The following is a 19857-nucleotide window of genomic DNA, read 5'->3' as shown; positions in this document are numbered from 1 at the left end:
TTGGACATAGGTAGGGTGCTCTTTCACAGGGTCGGTGCAGACTTTGATGCGCCAAATTGCCTCCTTCTGCACTGTAGGGATTCTATGATGAGCATGGATTGAGAGTTAGTTAATGGACAGGGAGAGTAGGAATAAACAAGTCATTCTCAGGTTAGCAGGCTGTCGCCAGTGGGGCATTCAAGGATCAGTTATTGGGCCCCAGCTACTCACAAATTATCTCAATGATTTGGATGCGTGGACCAAATGTAATATTTATTTGCGGATGACACAAAACAAAGTGGAATGTGAATTGTGAGGAAGATGCAAAGAGGCTTCAAGGAGATCTTGAAGATATTCAGGGATATGGAGTTAGTGGGGGAAAATGGCATTGAGATAAAGCTTAGCCATTAGTCTACTCCTGCACCTTATTTTGGTTGCTTGGCACCGTTGAACTTGTAAGAGTCATGGCTGTGTAGACACTCTCCAACATACCATTGCCTGCCTCTTGGCCATAATTCAGGCCTGAAGTTTGCTTTGTACGAATCCGAAGACTTTGGGCTCTCTGTTGACGTGCACTGTCACAAGTCTGATTAGGGTGCCAGAGCTGTTTGCAATGATAGCAGAACTCGGTGCCACAACCATCTCTTCCACAGGTGATCTTCGGACAGCTTGCACATCCATAGGCGATCACAGCATACCTGGAAAACACGGTAATTTATTCCACTGAAAGTGTAGATAGTAAATTAGCACCGTACCTCATGTAATATCAGTGTCTTTGGAATTTTATTCTTTGAATTCTTCAGCAAGAAGGAGGATATTACAAGTTCAGAGTGAAGATAGTGGGCACGGTTTAACCGGAAAAACTCTGTTTTGAGCGAGTTTAGTGAGGTATTTCTCGGCAGCTGTAGCGGCAAGAAACATCTCACTATTCAATGGCACTTTGCGGTTTCTTTGGCCTCAATGAGTTTCTCTCTGCCGAGGCCGTACTCGAGAGTCATTTTCTGCTGGCAAGCCCAGCAGGAAAACCTCCTTGCAGATCAGGGATGATCAGGTTGCATTTTGTCTGGCTGCCCTGATCTCTCCTCCCCGCACCGCCCCCCACCCCACCCCCATTCAGCCCACACCCTGTTTTTGGCACACCCTACACCTCCCCCACCCAATCTCGGGGAGGCCCCCAGGAACAAACACTCATCCTCCCTCCACTTGGTAATGCCCACACCACACCACCTCCACCAGCCTGATCTTTGGCAGTACCAACATGGCATCCAGGCATTACCCCTGCCAGCGAGAGTGCCACAGTGCCACCCTAACCTGTCTCCAACTACCCTGGGGTGCCCAAAAGCCTGGGTAAACCTGGCCCTGCCCCCCCCCCGGCCAGGTGGCATTACGACCTGGTCCATGTTTGTGGAAACCAGAACTAAAAACTAAATGGTGCTCGGCAAGGTCTCCTAGGCACGGCCATTAGGCCCCAGTGTCAGGAGAATCCCGCAGAAGCCTATTTAAATGAGCCTAATGGTTAATTTAAATGTTCAGATCTTGATCACACCCAGTGATTCCGTTAAATCTCGCGAGGCATTTCAAGCGTTGCAAATCTCGCACGAGGTCTCTTGCGAGATGTAACGACGTTGTTTAGATTGCAAGACGGATGCGACAAGATCGTTAAATTGTTACCAAAATTTTTTGGGGGGGGGGGGGGGGAAATATTGTTTTAAACATTTTATACATAAAACAAACCAATGCAAAACAAGAAAATACAACCCACTCCCACCACTCTACCAACAAACACCCCAATGACGCAAAGAATAGCCCCCCCCATCCCTACCCCTGTCTCGCACACGAGGTTGAGGCATTCACCCTCCTCAACACCACAAACCCTCCACCAATGCTACCCACAGTTCCTCTTCCCACTTGGCCTTAACCCCTTCCAGCGACGCCATATCCTCCTCCAAAATCTTCCCATAAATCAAGAGGATGACCCCCCCTTCAAACCCATCACCGACAACAACCCCCTCAAATAATAAGTAGGGACGCGTCACCGGAAACGTCAGAAAAACCTTCCTTGCAAAGTCCTACACCTGCATATACCTAAAAGCCTCCTCCCAAGAAAACTACTTTGTCAACTTTTCCAAACTTGCAAAACTCCCTTCCAAAAATAAGTTTTTCATTCCCATCACCCCCACTCCTCCCATCTCTGAAACCCAGCATCCAGTCTCGCCGGCTCGAAAGCGTGATTCTTTCAAACCGGCATCAGCTTCAACCCCGCCCCAAATTAAAATGTTGCCAAAAATGCCTTTACATCTTCAACATGGCTACTGCCACTAGACTACCCAAGTATTTCCCTGGGGCGGGAGTGGGGCTGTTGCCAGCACCGGCAAACCCGACCCCCTATAAGGACTTGCCTCCATGCGCAATCACATTCCATCCCAGCCCCATACCTCCTCGGCTTTCACCGCCCAATAGTCATACATCAGATTCGGAAGACCAACATTTTTTTTTTTTTTTTTTTAAAGCATTTTCTTTCCTGTTTTTTGAGATGTGAATGTAGGAATGTAGGTCACCTTCCTACAAATGAAGTGGACAATTAGAGCTGTAATAATGCTATCCTATAACTAGCAACTGAAGAGGCTCAAAGTCAACTTGGATAGTAACCTCCTATTTTAATTTCCCTCTGTAAAGCAAGCTAAACTCCATCCTTCACTTCCTATTGATGGCATGGTTAAGGTCAAGAATTCACTGCTAAGGAATTGTAAAAATGAACTTGTATCCTGCAGCACAACACATTTGAGCCCTGTTGAACACAAACTCTAGCATAAAACTGCAGGTAATAAGAGCACCATTAGCAGTTATTCTTTTTTTTCTATTTGTTTATTTAGAGCACCCAATTACCTTTTTCCAATTAAGGGACAATTTAGCATGGCCAATCCTCCTGACCTGCACATGGGGGTGAGACCCACACAGACAGTGACCCGGGACCAAGATCAAACCCGGGTTTCCAGCGCCGCAGCAGCAGTGCTAACCACTGCGCCACCCTTAGCAGAGTTATTCTATTCCATGGTTGCAAAGCTACAAGCTACTGATACTGAGAAATGGGCAGTTCTCTCATTTGTACAGTATTTCTTTTAAACGATAGTGAAGGTAGAGAAAGTATAAGGAATCATTCCTCTACCCGTACATGACAGGGAAATGGTTAATATTAACAATCGATGTATCTACCAGTACCAACATCCCAAGATACGTGCCCCAATTATCCAAAGATATTGCCTCAGGATTTCTCTCAGAATGGTGAACGTGTGTTGTTTTATAGGTGAAAAATAAAACAGACAACATTTGATTCTTCGTTCCCCCACATTACAACAGTAACTTCATTTCAAACATACTCCATTATCCGTGAAGTACGTTTTGACTTCCTGAGGCCATTAAGGTGCTATATAAATCCCTCCTTTCCATCATTTCTCACCTATGATTGGAAGTTTGAAGTCAGACCTTAAATGGTTATTTATTTATTTGCTGGGTCAACATGTCTACACACAGCAAGATAATCAAACCACCTCAGTAATATCAAAATGTTACCAGCTGCAATCTTATCCAAACACAAAAAAACCCATTGACCTGTATTTCACATTGAGAACTGCAGCGAGCCTATCTGCATTCATGTTATTAAGAAGCAAATCAGACAGCAACTTCTGACTTCTGCAAGATCTGCACAGTTAAATGTGAAACCAGGAGGCTGCAGTCCAACATTCCCTGCTCCCCTACAAGTTGTGATCTTACCAGTACTTCACTGAGAGTCAACATTAAAATACATTGAGGGCATGAAGTTGCAGAGGCTCTCCACCAAAAATGGCAGAAAAAATTGGAATTGTAAGTAACATGATAGATTTTAATTACTACGAAACAACCTCTATGGTACTGAAATTTAAACTTCATTGTTGGAGATTAATTTTTCCAACCTTTGTCTCTCATCTCGCTTTCTCTCTCTCTCTTTCTCTCTGAATCCCTCTTTCTTTCTCTCCCTATTTTACTTTCTGACATGACTTTGCAATTAAATATTATAATTCATACTTATTGTTCAAACTTTGCGTGTCTTGGGGGAAGGACTCTTCAATCTTACTGATTGAGGAGAAACACTGTTGCTTGTCCTGCTCGAACAGGTTAGAAATTCCCTGTGCTGAAAAGGATCTCCAGATACTGTGAGTTGTGAAAAATCAGTGGGCAGGTGCCAGCATAATGAATGGCGAGGATTAAGCATTTACTGTTGTTTGCACAATGAGAGCCAAGGGCCGGGATTCTCCGAGCCCGCATCGGGTCGGAGAATTGCCGGGGCGGTGCGAGAATCCTGCCACGCTGCTCTGACACTGGGCCACCGATTCTCCGCCGATCGGAGAATCAGCGCCAATCATGCCCGTGCGGTCGCCACAGCGCCAGTCGGGGGGGCCGTTAAAAGCGGCCCCCACGGCGATTCTCTGTGCTCAATGGGCCGAGTGCCTGCCGAGTCTGGCCAGCATGGGTTCCATATGGTCCTACCCGGCGTGACCTCGGCGTTCTGGCTGTGGGCATCGTCCTGGTTGGGGGGGGGGGGAGCCTCCACAGTGGCCAGTCCCGCGATTGGGGGCACGCTCATTCCGGGGTGGGGGGGGGCCTATGTTCCTCCCCGCCAGGCCCCTGTAGGGCTCCGCCATGTTGCCTGGGGACCGGTGCAGAGACGGCAACCACGCACATGCACCGGCACGGAGATGACCGTGGCACGCATGCGCGGACCCGTGCCGGCCGTGTAGGGCCGGCTTTCGGCACCAGAGCAGCACACCGCACTCCAGCACCTTTCTAGCCCCCCGAAGAGGAGGAGGATTACTGGGCCTGCAGGGCCGTTGCCGCCAGCGCCACTCGCGCCGGTTTTGAAGCTGGTGACAGCACTTGGCCTCGATATCGGCGAATCCCAGTCAAGGTCTTTGGATATAGAAACAGTAAATGTTTGTTGTTTGCAAGTTACATTCAGAAGAAGGTGGTTATTTGCTCCATTCAAAGAGACTCTTCAGTTTTGCAAGTTCATCTGCCTTTAAAATTATTTAGGAATCTTTATCTCCTCAGTCCTGCTCTATCTGGAGGCATATTCCACGTGTTGATCAGTCCGTATGTGCTGCGTGTCCTGAATGCGCCTTTACCTGCAATCAACTCTGTGCCCCCATCCTAGTGTTAGTATTAAGTTGCTTTTGGATTTATACTTACATATCATTTACTATCCTGTATTTTTCTACTGCTAATGAAATGAAAGGTTTAGTAATTAATTTATAAATAAATGCATATATCCTGCACTTATTTAATTCAGTTCTTTTTTTCAATTATTGCACTTCAAAATAGTTGGATTTCTGGCCCTGATTTGATGTTTACAGTGGCCTGATCAGAAAGACTTTCACCAGATATAAAACCGATGAGCCGCTTAAACATTTCAGAATTAAAACTGTACTTTATGCTCCCAAGTATTACATGATTTAATATGGGTTATTAGTTTACTTCAACTGCATTAATGTTGTCCAACCGAAGTTAAGCTCTGCTCAATGAGGGCTCAAGGAAATCAAAAAATCAATTTATGTAATACAAAAGTGACTGTAGGTGGTATGTTATCCAGACAGAGATGATTCAGCTGAGGCATCAATACAATGGGAAAAACAGTGGGGATTTCACATCCATGTGAATCTGCCTTTTTGAAAAGGTCAATTCTGACTCATTTCAGATCGATTCTGTTTTGATTTCAATACTCAAGTAGAATGCCAAGTAATTAGCACACACCGGTTTCTGGTTGCCTTTTTTAAGATTAAGCAAAATTATTTTATTTTTATTATTTCAGTATGGTTAAATAATCCAAAATACAAGAGGCCGGAATTTACCAGAAATATAACAGCACATTAACCATGCAGACAGCTATTGATACCTGAATGAATCAACAGGTGCAGGGGATTAAAAGATTCACCATGTGTCGTAAACATCAAGATCTAGCTGGTCAATTTGCACCTTGCTTTGCACAAATGACTTCCTGCCCGTAGTCTCGCATGTAATTTCTAAGAACTTGCTGGATTTGCAGTGACTGTCCATTAAACTTGCTACATAAAGCAAAGACTGGAACTTTTTTTTTGAGACAAAGTTATAATTATTAAGGCAGTGCCAATTTACTATGCCAGCCCAGAAAGGGAAAATGTTTTTTTAAATGTTTTTATTTGTGTTTCAAGTAACAGCTACAGAATAGAAAAGAAAAAGTCTGGTTTCTCACGTAGAGTATTATACAGTGACCAAAAAGAAAACTGTACATAGGTCAGAACAACCAGCCACGAGTCCCTCCCCGTCACCATAGCCATGACTGGGGCTCTGGTGCTGGATAATATTTACATTTTTACATCCGGGTTTGATTTTTACACTGGGTTTGTCAGGTTCCGCTGGGGCCCCTGTTGCTTGGCAGTAGGGTTTCCCCAGTTTCCCCCTTCGACGTCTTGGTGTGGTTGGGGGTTTCTTCCCTTGTTCGTCTGTCGGCTTCTTCCTGCTGGGGTGGAGAGCCCCCCCCCTCCCCCTTGGTCTTCACGTTTTTGAGAGAGGGTGGGTCTTCTTGTTATCCCAGTTTCTCCCCGTGCAGAGGAGGCCTGTTCTCTCTCCAGTAAAATGGCCCTCCTCCTCCTCATTCCTTCCCTGTTCCTCTCGAGCTCCCCTCTCTCTGGCCAGCTATTCCTATCCCCCCCCCCCCCACCCCCCTCCCCCCTCATCCCGAGACCCAGGCGGTGCTGGCGACATCCACTCTAGCAGAAACTCCACCTGCCGATCCGTGAAGCGAAGGCCAGGCCATCAGCCGCTTTCCTTGTCCAGAATTCTGGATTCTCTGACACCCCGAAGACTGCTACAGACAGGCATGGCTCCATCTCGACCCCCACCACCTTGGACATAGCCTTGAAGAAGGCTGTCCAGAATTCCCCAAGTCTGGGACAGGGCCAGAACATGTGGGTATGGGTGTAGTTGCCCCCCCCCCCCCCCCACCCCACCCTGCCCTGCCCAGGGCACCTGTCCTCCACCTTCGGGAAGAACCCGCTCATGAGTGCTTTGATAAGGTGTGCTCTATACACTTCCTTGAGCTCCCCCAGGTTTAGCCCAGCGCAGGAGGAGGAGAGAAAAGAGTTGTGCGGTGGCCAGCGCTCGGAGAGAGGTCCCCGTGCAGAGGACCTCCTCCATTCGTACCCAGTGCACCTCTGGTTCCCTTTGCCACCCTCTCCACGTTGGCAGATTCGGCAGGGCCAGGCCTCTTAACAGGCAGCACGGTAGCATAGTGGTTAGCACTGTGGCTTTACAGCACCGGGATCCGCTCCTTATCCTGGTATTTATGGAACTTTGCAATTATCGCCTGCGATGGTCCCCGGGTCTGGGCCGCTGCCGAAGTGACCTGTGGGGGCTTGGCAAAGCCCTCCTCACCAACCAGTTTCCCGAACATCTCTGAGACATATTTCGTGGGGTTCTTCCCCTCCATCCCTTCTGGCAGCCTCACGATTCTCAAGTTCTGGCGGCAAGGCCTGTTCTCCTGGCCATAGATTTTCTCTCTTTAGGCCCTTCTCGGTCTCCAATGCTGCGATTCCATCCCCTTGGTCTGTGGTGGCCTTCACCAGGTCTCTGGTCTTTGATCCTTGGGCCTCCAGCCGCCGCTCCGTTTTGACCGTCGCTTCCCTCATGGGGACTGCTGCTGTTTCCACCACTGTCTCGACCGCTGCCAGGAGGTCTCGTAGAAACATAGAAAATTGGAGCAGGAGGAGGCCATTCGATCTTGCTCCGCCATTCATTATGATCATGGCTGATTATCCAACTCAGTTTCCTGTTCCTGCTTTCAATCGTTCTTTTATTCTCCATTACCCTTTCTGCTTCTTATCTGACCAATTTACCCACTCAACTTTCCTATTTTTCCATGTTGCTTTTTTCTCAATCCTTAAATCTCATTGTTAAGAAAATACTCTGTTGGTGCTGTCATTAACTAAGATCTCAGATACTTTCACCCAACCATTTCTCAGCTCACATTTCCAGCAAGTTACATGTTTTGAGCTCAATGCACAGAAAAAAGCTCCATCTAATGCACGGTGATGTGCCCACTCTGGCAGGACCCGACCCACCCCAACATGTTTCTGTTTGGAAGTCCAGTAATATCACTGCCTTTCCGCCACCAAAACTCTACAATTTTCCAGACTGTCTCAGCAAGCATATCTGATTACTGGACAATTCCAACACGTGGATAAGGGGAGTACCATGACTGCAACCTAAAGTCAGATAAGGACCAAATTTCAAGACTCAACTTTCCCGTATCTAAAACTAAGTGCTGTGCTATTACAAAGCAGTGACAGACCACTGCAGTTTTATCAAGGAGCTTGAATTCACTGTAATGGTAAGTGTGCATGCAGCCTATGTAATTATCATTTAATACAACCAGTCAGAGTTGTCAGAAATAAAATCTGATGTGGTCTTCTAACAATCATGTCAAAAAAAAAGAAAATTGTGCTCACCTTGTAACCCTTTCACTGTGAATTACTGCAGTTTGAAACTCCTCACAAGAACTGCAGCCATTTCCCATTTCAGCATCTTTGTGGATTACTTTGTGGTCTGTGTGGAGTCTGCACATTCTCCCCATGTGTGCATAGGTTTCCTCTGGGTGCTCCGGTTTCCTCCCTCAGCCCAAAGATGTGCAGGTTAGGTGGATTGGTCATTCTAAATTGCCCTCAGTGTCCAAAAAAGGTTAGGTGGGGTTACTGGGTTACGCGGATAAAGGTGATAGAGTGGAGGCATGGGGCTCAAGTAGGGTGCTACTCAAGGGTCGGTGCAGACTCGATGGGCTGCACTGTAAATTCTATGAAATTCTACTTGAGGAATTTTTGGCTTCCAAATCAACAATTCATGGAACTCAGGCCCAGTTAAAGCTTAATTATGATGTTGTCTGCATTTAAACCCATATTAAGGAACAAAACTGATTGTGGGTCAAAAGCAAAATATCACAGGTGCTAGAAATCGGAAATGAAAATAGAAAATGTTTGGAAATACCCATCAGGTCTGTGAAGAGAGAATCAGAGTTTGCGGACTGGATTTAATCCAACCCGCTGCGGTGGGAAACGTGGTGACGGTTGGAGGTGGAAAGGGAACCACCGAGGGAAAGGTTGCCCATTCACAGAGAGATTTCAATTAAGTTCATCCATCATGCCAATTGGCAATTAGCCCAGAGTTTAGAGATAGCTCAGGGGTTAAATGTGAGTAGCAAGGCTTTTCTGTGCTTCCTGCAGTTTCCCAGGCCTGGGGTGGAGGGCTGCCGTATGTTTAGCAGGTCTCAAAGAGATCCTGGGTCTTACATGGTTGAATTTTACCTGTTTATCAATAAAACACACAACACGTACATAAGTACAATGCATAGCCCAAGCTATGAGCTACCTCCATGCTTGCTTCTACACAGGTCTCAGGTGATGTGTCACTTTACATCACATTTGGACAGTACTGTTTTCCCCAATCCCCACAACCCTTGCTATGCTAGATACCCTTTTACTATAGGGCCACCCGCTTTCAAAGGCACTCAGTGTCCAATCAGGGACCTGGCATTGGGTGCAAGGATTTAATTAGCAACCCTGAGTCTGCTCCATCCCATCCAATCTTCAAAATCACTTTTGAGATGCTAATTGAGAAATCTGCTGATGGGTTCCCCACTACCGTCTACCTCAAGCCCATCTTAACTGGTCAATAAACACGTTGGCCATGCACTTAATGATTGGCCAACAGGATTTCCCATTAACTGCATCCTTCGTCGCCGGGGAACCCATGCGCTGGCGTGGGACCGGAATATCCTGCCGGTGTGAACAGCCAGTAAATCCCGCTCACAGATTGATCACTCAAACTTCAGGAAACTAGGCAGTAAAAGGAGGCGAGCTCAGGTAAATGCTTTTTCAACACTGCTCATGGATCAGGAGGAAATCCAAGCAAATCCTTTAGCCTCTTCAGCAATTGGTCACATCTCTCGCTCCCACCAATCATTTGTGACCCAATGGCCAACACAGGCTCCCCACAATAATCTCTCTGCCTCCCTTCATCTCGAGGCTTCCCATGATGATTTGCATTTTCCCCAATATCTGGCCCCTTCCGCAACCATCTCCACTCCTCTCCTGATCTCTCCGGCACCCCCATCGGCAATTCCGAACACCCGGAATGCCTTACAGATCCCCAACAATAGCCCCTCCAACCCCAAATTTCCCCCCCCCCTCCCTAAACCTAAATCATTGATCTCTCCTTCCTTCCCGTAACTCATCGACTGTGGCCTTCAGTCGAAGGCCTAGCTGCCCCCTCGCCTGGAAAACAATATCTGCTGGAGGAGACTCAAAAAGGTTAATTCACAATCACAACCCTGTAATTATTGTCTAGATCCTGAATGCTGCCCATACTCAAATCTACAACTACATTTGTACACTGTTTTGGAAGTACTTGGGTGGGAAGAGTCTTGGCAATGCAACCAGAGGCAAGTGTCTGGGCAAAGGGAAGCAAAAGCTATCTTAGTGTCAGCCCATAAATAATTACTGTAAAATTTATGTTTTTAAATGTTATCAGCTTAATAGATGCACGCGAAAGACTTCAAAAACTATTGTGGCTACATTTTCCAGTGTTTTTTTTATTCATTCCTTGGACGTGGGGGTCGCTGACTAGGCCTGCATTTATTGCTGTTATTCGGAGGGCATTTAAGAGTCAACCACATTGCTGTGGGTCTGGAGTTGTGCAAGGGCCAGACCAGGTAAGGACAGCAGATTCCCTTCCCTAAAGAACATTAGTGAACCTGGTGGCTTTTGATGACAATGTTGGACTTGTAATTCCAGATTTTGTTTTTTTATTGAATTCAAATTTCACCATCTGCCATGGTGGGTTCCAAACCCAGGTGCCCAGAGCATGACTCTAGGTCTCCAGATTACTAGTCCAGTGAGATTACCATTATGCCAGCATGCAAGCATAGATGTATTTGTTTCCCCAAGGAAAAAAGGAAACTTATATATGTTGTCTAAAATCAGGTGTAAGCACAGTATATGTCCAATTCTTGCCAGAAGTAAAATGTCCGTATTCTCTTTCTCATTACATCACTAATCTCATTAGAAGCATCTTTTGGCAATTATGATTGATCAGAGATTAATATCAATTGAAGCACAGAAATAGGCCATCTGGCTCACAGCCTTTCACCTAATGTTAAACGAGATGTAATTGTATGTTTCCACCCACACAACCTATTTGTGTTATTGTTAAAATTGGGTTTGTGGCTCTTTCCCATCATCTAAGTTGTTACTTAACATTGGAGGTTTCCCCGCAGATCACATCTGCAAATTAGAATACCTGACCATGGTTCTTATCCCCAAACTCCTGCCACTAAGCCAATTTCCCAACCAAGTCAATAATTTTATCTAATAGTCTCTTATGAGGAACTTTTCTCAAATTCCTACTAGAAATCCATATGAATAACATGCACCAAAATTCCCATGTTCATAACTCTGACCAGCTGAAAGTTTTTAAGGTATCACTCTGTCCTTAGTTAGACTTTGTCTATATATGTTTCTGGAACCCACCTCTTCATTCACCTGAGGAAGGAGCAGTGCTCCGAAAGCTAGTGATTCAAAACAAACCTGTTGGACTTTAACCTGGTGTTGTAAGACTTCTTACTGTCCTTAATTAGAGACTTTAGTAATTTCATAATGGCACATGTTAGGCTAAGTACCCTATAATTCCCCGATAGCCTTGACATCTTTCGTAAGCAGCAAAGTGACATGCGTAATTTTCCAATCTAAAGGGCTGGTTCCTGAAATCAACAAAACTTTGGAAGATTATAGTTAAGGCATCACTTAATTCCTTCAAAACCCAGGAATGATCAGGTACTGGGGGTTTGTCACTTTCTGCTGCCAGTACTTTCTTCATTATTAATTTGCTTACATTAATAATCATGGCACGTTTCCATCTCTAATTCAATATTAGTTTCCTTGGACTGTCCTCTACTGTAAATACAGCTGCAAATAAATAATTTAACATGAATGTCGTGATTTTTAAAGTGGCTCTCTTTTACAAAAAATAATTGTAAAAGCTTTTTTGTGTTGTGTTTGATATCTATGTTTCTATCATAGACTCTTTTAGTAGCCCATATTATCAATGTTGTTATTGTTTAATGAGTTTGTCTCTCCCATTTGCCTGGGTTTGAGAGAGTTTGTCTCTCCCATTTGCCTGGGTTTGAGAGAGTTTTTCTCTCCCATTTGCCTGGGTTTGAGAGAGTTTTTTTTGCCTCTTACCTCTTTAGTCACCCATGGTTGTTTTGTTCTGGAAAATGGAGCTCTTGTCCTCAAGGATATAAAAGGTTCTGCATCATTTTAGATTCTTTAGTGAACATCGCCTACTAATCTTCTGTCATTTTACTCACTAATAGGTTTGCCCAGTGGTCTGGGTGTTCTCTGTCTCATTCAATTAGGTCTTATCTAACTCTGGACTCTAAGAGGCTGTTTCACGTTTCTCCCTTTCAATTTGAAGGTTGAACTCGTTCAGATTTGGATTGCTGTTAGATAGATTTTCACGCACGGTTAGGCTGCGAACTAAGTCTGACTTATTACTCATTATTGAACCTAACATGGCAAGCCCTCTTGTTGGTTCAAGGATATATTGTTGCAGAAAACTCTCCTGAACAGACTCAAAATAGTCACTATCTGGCATGAGCTAATCCACTTATTCCAATCTATGTGGAAGTTAAAATACCTAGTTCAAGATGTCCCTCCCCTGGCATTATGTAGAAACATACCACCTGGGACACTCAATGCTACTCACTAAGGATGCTATCCATCCCTCTAATTATTACATCCCTAACAATGAAGGTTCCCCTCTTTCCAAGATGCCTTGGTCATCATCCTGTCTGTCCTTGCACCATCCTCACGGGCAATTATATTGTACCTGTTGGAGAGGATCAGTTTCTGTGGATCCTCACACTTACCCTGTACACCAGTGGCCACACCAACTCAGTGCTGATGTTGCACCTTACTGAGGTTTGGAACAAGGTCTGGAACAAACCACCCAGGTATACATTCCCCTCCATTATGTGTTGGAGCATCTCCAGCTCAATGACCTCGAAGTGAAAGAGTGATTGGAGGCACCCACATTTACTGCAGTCTCACTATCCACAAACTCCCATATCTTGCAGTCCAGACATGCAAGCTATATGTATTTATAGATGAAATGTACTTATATATACTTATTTTCTATTTAACTGCTTTGCTAATAAAACAAAAATCACTAAACAGAACTAACTACTAAAAAGCAAATTAAATATTTATTCTGCAACTTACTGATGTTGCTGCACACTTTTTGGTAACTATGACGCCACTTTGAGTTTTAGGTCAAATGTTTCCATGTTCCAATAATAATCTTTTGGGAAAAAAAACAAATAAAACCTCTCCGTTCGTTTTTCCTCATACTCCTGAGTTAATGCACCTTGTTACTGGTTTGCAACTGATACAATTTAGCCTCGAAAGGTTTTCATGATTTCGTAAATCTATTAGCTTCCCCATCACCCTTAGCTTTCTTGGTTCCACTCAGAAAAGTACCAGGTGTTCAAAGCTTTCATCATAATTAGAACTGCTCATTTCTGTCTTAATTCTAGTTACTCCCACAACCCAGCTCTTTTGCTGTAAACCCCCTCCCCAAAGCTTTTACCTTTGGATAATTATCCAATTCCCTTCTAAAAGCCACATTTGATTCTGCCTCCACCACATGCTCAGGTAGTGCATTCCAGATCCTATTCACTCACTATTCAGAATACGTTTCTCCTCACCTCACCTCTTGGTTCTTTTGCCAATCATTTTACAATCGGTGTCCTCTGGTTTCCGACCCTTCTACCAAAGGGAATAGTTTCTCCCTATCTACTCCATGTAGACCCCTCATGATCTTGAATACCTTTATCAATCACAGTGTAACTAGCCAGGTTTTTTTTTTTTAAATAGGATCACACACATACCCACAGTCTGGTGCGGGACACCATCGGCAGTCAGGGTCGGAAGCCAAGTACCGACGCAACATAAACTCCTCGTACTTCTCCATCAGCGCCTGGTCATTCAGTATCATCCGGATATCATACGGATTCAGCCTTTCTGAGCACTCGGGGCAGCTGATGTTCACACGGCTTTCTGTGATTTCGATGCGCAGGTATTGCCGCAAGCAGTCAAGGCAGGAGCGGTGGTGGCATGTCATGATTTCGGGCACATTCTCCTGCGGATGACGCACTAAACAGAGGGGACATTCCAGAAAACCCGATGACACCTTGGACAAGAAAAATGGATTTAGAACATAGAACATAGAAAAATACAGCACAGAACAGACCCTTCGGCCCACGATGTTGCGCCGAACCTTTGTCCTAGATTATCATAGAATTTACAGTGCAGAAGGAGGCCATTCGGCCCATCAAGTCTGCATCGTCTCCTGGAAAGAGCACCCTACCCAAGGTCAACACCTCCACCCTATCCCCATAACCCAGTAACCCCACACAACACTAAGGGCAATTTTGGACACCAAGGACAATTTATCATGGCCAATCCACCTAACCTGCACATCTTTGGATTTAACAGATTAAGAAGTTAGAAAAAGCTTCTACGACTTAACAATGTTCTCAGTTGTTGTTACAAATTCATTATTGTCTCTGCTTGCTTAAGTAGTAAATGGTTGGCCAGAGTGGAACTGAGCCAGACCAAGGAAGGCAGCCCTGGGATTTTGGTGTATGATTAATTAACTGATTTCAGTCAGAGCAACAAAGGGGGGAGGCACTATAATTGACATCAATGCTTAGAGAGGGAAAAATACTCAGCCAGGGTTCTTGTTCCTGTTTCCAATCAGGTAACAGTAAGAAGTCTTACAACACCAGGTTAAAGTACAACAGGTTTGTTTAGAATCACAAGCTTTCGGAGCATAACGCCATCACCACTCATCTGCTGAAGGAGCAGTGCTCTGAAAGCAAGCGATTCCAAACAAACCTGTTGGACTTTACCCTGGCGTTGCAAGACTTCTTACTGTGCCCACCCCAGTCCAACGCCAACATCTCCACATCATGGCAATCAGGTAAGTGATGACTACTGCAAATGTGCACATGGGTGGATAACAGTTACAGAGAGCCCAAGGCTTGGCTGTGATCTCCCCTTTTCTCACAGCTCAATGACTCCCAACTCTTTCTGCCCATGATTACACATTAAGAACGGCCATTTAAACAATGCAATAGAGTGGAGTGGGAGCTCAAAGAACAGTACTCCTGTAGGAACTAGCTTTTAGGAGAGGGGGAAATTAGAAGAAAAAAAATGGGAGTATAGCTAATGCCGCAAAGTATCTTCAGAAACCTTTTAAGCAAGATTTTCTCAGTTCCATGCAATTCATGTAATCATTTTGATGTAATCATTAAACAGGCTCAAAGAACAATGCACAAGGCAGCTTACAAATGTGTCAATGTGAAGGGATCCACCAAATTTCAAGATTTTATTGAACAATTATTGGGGAAAAAATGTTATAAATATGAATAAGACTGGTTCACACACCAAAGCAGGAATTACATGCACCACTTACAGACACGCACTGTCAATTTGTAACTTTAAGTTCTGGTGTCAATCAGCAAGATCATTATAGCCATGACCTCAAGTTCACAAACTATTTCCTAACATTGTGACAAATGATGATGGTGGTGGTGACACCAAACATGTAATGGGATATGCTACATTAAAGGCACATGAAGGGATGTTCTGACAGAGTTTGGTATGAATTAACATTGCTTTTCAATGCTGTCATACGCAAAGCCAATATGTTTTATGAAGGTTATGGTGCTGTACCCAATTGGTTTTTAAGTGGGAGCATGGAAAGATTATTTATTCATAGTAAGTTTGAACTGCTCATGTTAGATATGCAGTGTCACTGTACTTCCCTTTTACTCGGTAATAATAGTTGCCCAGTTAAATAATATTACCCACTTTCCCAGATAAAAGCGGCAAAAAAGGCTTTTGTTCATCCAAATAATTTTTTTTTTTTTTTTTTTTAAAAAACATATTTTATGTGGCAGGTCTCACTCATCTGCTCGTCAAGTACAAGCTTCATGGGTCTCAATGGTTTTAAAAGCTCCCTCATTCTTTATGATAATCATTCACTGTGTTAATATTTCCTTAATGTTGGCAGCTCTGATGAAGTTACTACAGGTGTTCGACTGTGAATGATTCATCAGTGTTGCCTCATAACCATTTCCGGTTATGTAATGATCTTGATCCTTTTTCTTGCCTCTCACATTATTTGTTACAAGACCTCGGCCTGTATTATTCCAAAAATTAATCAAAATATGCTCAATTCAGCTAAACTCTCTTCTGTGGATTCCTAATTCCTACCTCTCTACAGTGGCACAGCAACTTTCTGTATGGACGGACATGGGTATGAAGAAGGGTCACCAGCTCTTGTTGCATGTATTTTGAGAGATTTCAGCACAGTATCTCCTGCCTCCAATTGCCTCAATCCCACACTCCCAACTGGTTGGATAGAAAGTTAAAGTCAATACTGCCTGATAAGTTCCATCCAAAATGAGATCATGGCTGACTGGATAACTTCACTGTCAAAACAAAACAGAGGAACAGACTGATTGGGTGCAGAAGACCGATTATGACGTGACACTTCAATAACTTTTTTAAGAAATCAGAGCAGCTGGCGGCACAGGTGGCAGTATCTGAGAAGATTCCTGTGGGATCATCTTGAATGAACTTTGATCCCAGATGTTTCAGGCTAACAACCTCTGGAGACCCAAACCATTGTATCTCTGGGCATAAATCCTGCTCTGCTGTTGCTAACTCCACCTCCTTTCCCAGTCACCATCTCAGACGGTTTAAAATCTTGGCAGGTTGGGAATTCTGCAGCAAGTAACTCACCTCCTGACTCCTCAAAGCAAAAAGTCAGGAGTGTGATGGAATATTTTCCAGTTACCTCAATGAGTGCAGCTCTCACAGCACCCAAGGAGCTCAACATTATCAAGGACAAAGCAGTCCACTTGATCGGCACCCTATCCACCACCGTAAACATTCACTCCCTCCACTACTGATGCACAGTGTTAGCAGTGTGTTGCTTCGACAAGATGCACTGCAGCAGCTCACTAAGGCTCCTTTGACAACCTTTTCCAAAGCCCATGGCCTCAACCACCTAGAAAGATGAGGGCAGTTGATGCATGGGAACATTACCACCTCCCCACCTCCAAGTTCCCCTCCAGGTCATACATCATCTTCACCTGGAACTATATCACCATTTCTTCGCTATCGCTTGGTCAAAATCCTGGAGCTCACTTCCTAACACCACTGTGGGTGTACCTGCACCATACAGACTGCAGCGGTTCAAAAAGGCAGTTCACCACCACCTTAGAACATAGAACATAGAACAGTACAGCACAGAACAGGCCCTTCGGCCCTCGATGTTGTGCCGAACAATGATCACCCTACTTAAACCCACGTAACCCGTATACCCATAACCCAACAATCCCCCCATTAACCTTACACTACGGGCAATTTAGCATGGCCAATCCACCTAACCCGCACATCTTTGGACTGTGGGAGGAAACCGGAGCACCCGGAGGAAACCCACGCACACACGGGGAGGACGTGCAGACTCCACACAGACAGTGACCCAGCCGGGAATCGAACCTGGGACCCTGGAGCTGTGAAGCATTGATGCTTCAATAATAGACAATAATAGACAAACAGGACTTGGTGTAAGAGAAGATTATTTAAATAATCTTATTACTTAATATTATTAATATTATTAATAATTTAAATAATATTATTACCTTCTCAAGGGAAATTAGGGGGCGGGTAACAAATGATGGCCAGTGACACCCCAAATCTGTGAAAGAATTGTTTTAAAACACTGCTTAAACTTGAGCCGAGATTTAAACCCTATATCCTACCCATCATCAAAAAATGCTTACTTCCATGTTTGCTCAGCCATTCCACTGCTGAAAACCTAGTAAAAGTCTTTGTCACTTCCACAATGAACTACTAATTAAAATTGATGAGATTAGTGGTTCATTTGATTGAGGCATTTAAAATTAGTTAGGGATGCCTACCAATGGCTAAGGAGTCTAGAATGGGGACAGAGGTTGTGTAGCTGTAAAACGTGCTCCTCAAATTAATGACCAAAAGAAAGATGTGTTAACTTTTAAAAATGAGTCAGAAAGGTGATTGAAGGAGCGAGCGATAAAGGGCTCTTACCAGGCACCTGAGGTTAGGATTACATAAACATAGGCGGAATTGGTTGGATGATCTGTTTCCATGTAGTAATTTCCAAGACAATGACATAATATGATCTCATCACTGATTTACTATTCTTCAATTAACCTTCAAATTATTTAAATAATCTTCTCTTACACCAAGTCCTGTTTGTCTATTATTGCTAATTCTCACTGATCTATCTCCAATTTAAAATCTTAGAATCTCTACAGTGCAGGAGGAGGCCATTTGGCCCATCGAGTCTGCGCCAACCCTCTGAAAGAGCACCCCATCGAGGCCCAATCCCCTACTCCATTCGCGCAACCCTACCTAGGGGCAATTTAGCATAGCCAATCCACCTAACCTGAACATCTTTGGACTGTGGGAGGAAACCAGAGCACCTGGAGGAAACTCATGCAGACACGGGAAGAATGTGCAAACTCTGCACAGACAATCATCCGAGGTCAGAACTGAACCCAGGTCCCTGGCGCTGAGGCGCCTTCCATTGTCTGAACTCCCCATCATGTTTGAAATATATTTCATCCCCATATACCTCATGACCATTCTAATCTTCGGACTCTGGTCTTTTGTGCATTTCCCTTTCTGTGGCCCATCATGAATAAAGAGATTTCAGTTCTATCCTCAAACATTCTCCCCACATCTCTCCATCTTTAAAGCCCTCCTCAAAACCAATCCTGTTGTTGAAACTTTCAGTCACCCCTTCTAACCTTAACTGTTCCTGGTTGATATTTGTATCCTATTCAGGTACACAAAGTGCTTTTGACCATTTCTTTATATTGAAGGCACTTCTGCAAGTTGTTGGAGCTGCATACACAAAATGTTAAAATTAACAAATCTTAAGCTTTGTTCTCAAATATCTGACAAATAGATTCAAGCACAACCTCACTGAAATTAGTTCTTTTCAGAATGACTGATCATTTTCAATTTCCTTTTTGGAGACCTTTTGTTGGTAGATGGTTGAGTAAAGCCTACATTTCAACAAAAACTGCATCTGATGTTTATTCAACAGATTTTTAAAAACCTGCTATCCATAGAATCCCTGTGGTGCAGAAAGAGGCCAGTCGACCCATCGAGTCGACACCAACCCTCTCAAAGAGCACCCTACCTAGGCTAATTCCCCCGCTCTAACCTACACATCCTTGGACATTAAGGAGCAATTTATCATGGCCAATCCACCTAACCTGCATATCTTTGGACTGTTGGAGAAAACCGGAATACCCGGAGGAAACCCACGTTAGACACACGAGAACTTGCAAACTCCACACAGAAAGTCACCCAAGCCCGGAACTGAACCTGGGTCCTTGGCACTGTGAGGCAGTGGTGCTAACCACTATGCCACCATGCAGCACCATACTATGGTGGCTGTTTGTTTGACTTGGCTTGTCCATGTGGAGTTTGCATGTTCTCTCCCTGTCTGCATGGGTCTCACTCCCACAACCCAAAGATGTGCAGAGTAGGTGAATTGGCCATGCTAAATTGCCCCTTAATTGCAAAAAAGGTTTTTTAAAAAGTGTGCAACCCATTGGACAAGTAGGTTAAGTTGACTTTTCCCAAGGTCAGTCAATGATTGTTTACATTTATTTTCCTTCGGAATTTAATC

At 44.3% G+C, this 19857-nt stretch overlaps 1 protein-coding gene across 3 annotated transcripts in view; it reads right to left on the bottom strand.

Moving 5' to 3' along the window:
* The window catches only part of rnf19b (ring finger protein 19B), a 271584-nt gene that overhangs the window by 22308 nt on the left and 229419 nt on the right, over window positions 1–19857 (bottom strand). For all 3 annotated transcript variants that reach the window (XM_038797518.1, XM_038797499.1, XM_038797508.1), the window contains 2 exons: window positions 13988–14289; window positions 472–677 (listed from right to left, as the gene is read on the bottom strand). In XM_038797518.1, coding sequence (XP_038653446.1) covers window positions 472–677; window positions 13988–14289 — 508 coding nt within the window. The remainder of the gene's footprint in view (window positions 1–471; window positions 678–13987; window positions 14290–19857) is intronic.

The sequence above is a fragment of the Scyliorhinus canicula genome, chromosome 1 (assembly GCF_902713615.1).
Source record: "Scyliorhinus canicula chromosome 1, sScyCan1.1, whole genome shotgun sequence".
In the NCBI taxonomy this organism is placed as follows: Eukaryota; Metazoa; Chordata; class Chondrichthyes; order Carcharhiniformes; family Scyliorhinidae; genus Scyliorhinus; species Scyliorhinus canicula.
The sequence above is the reverse complement of the archived record's forward strand: the minus strand, read 5'-3'. Positions and strand labels throughout refer to the sequence as shown.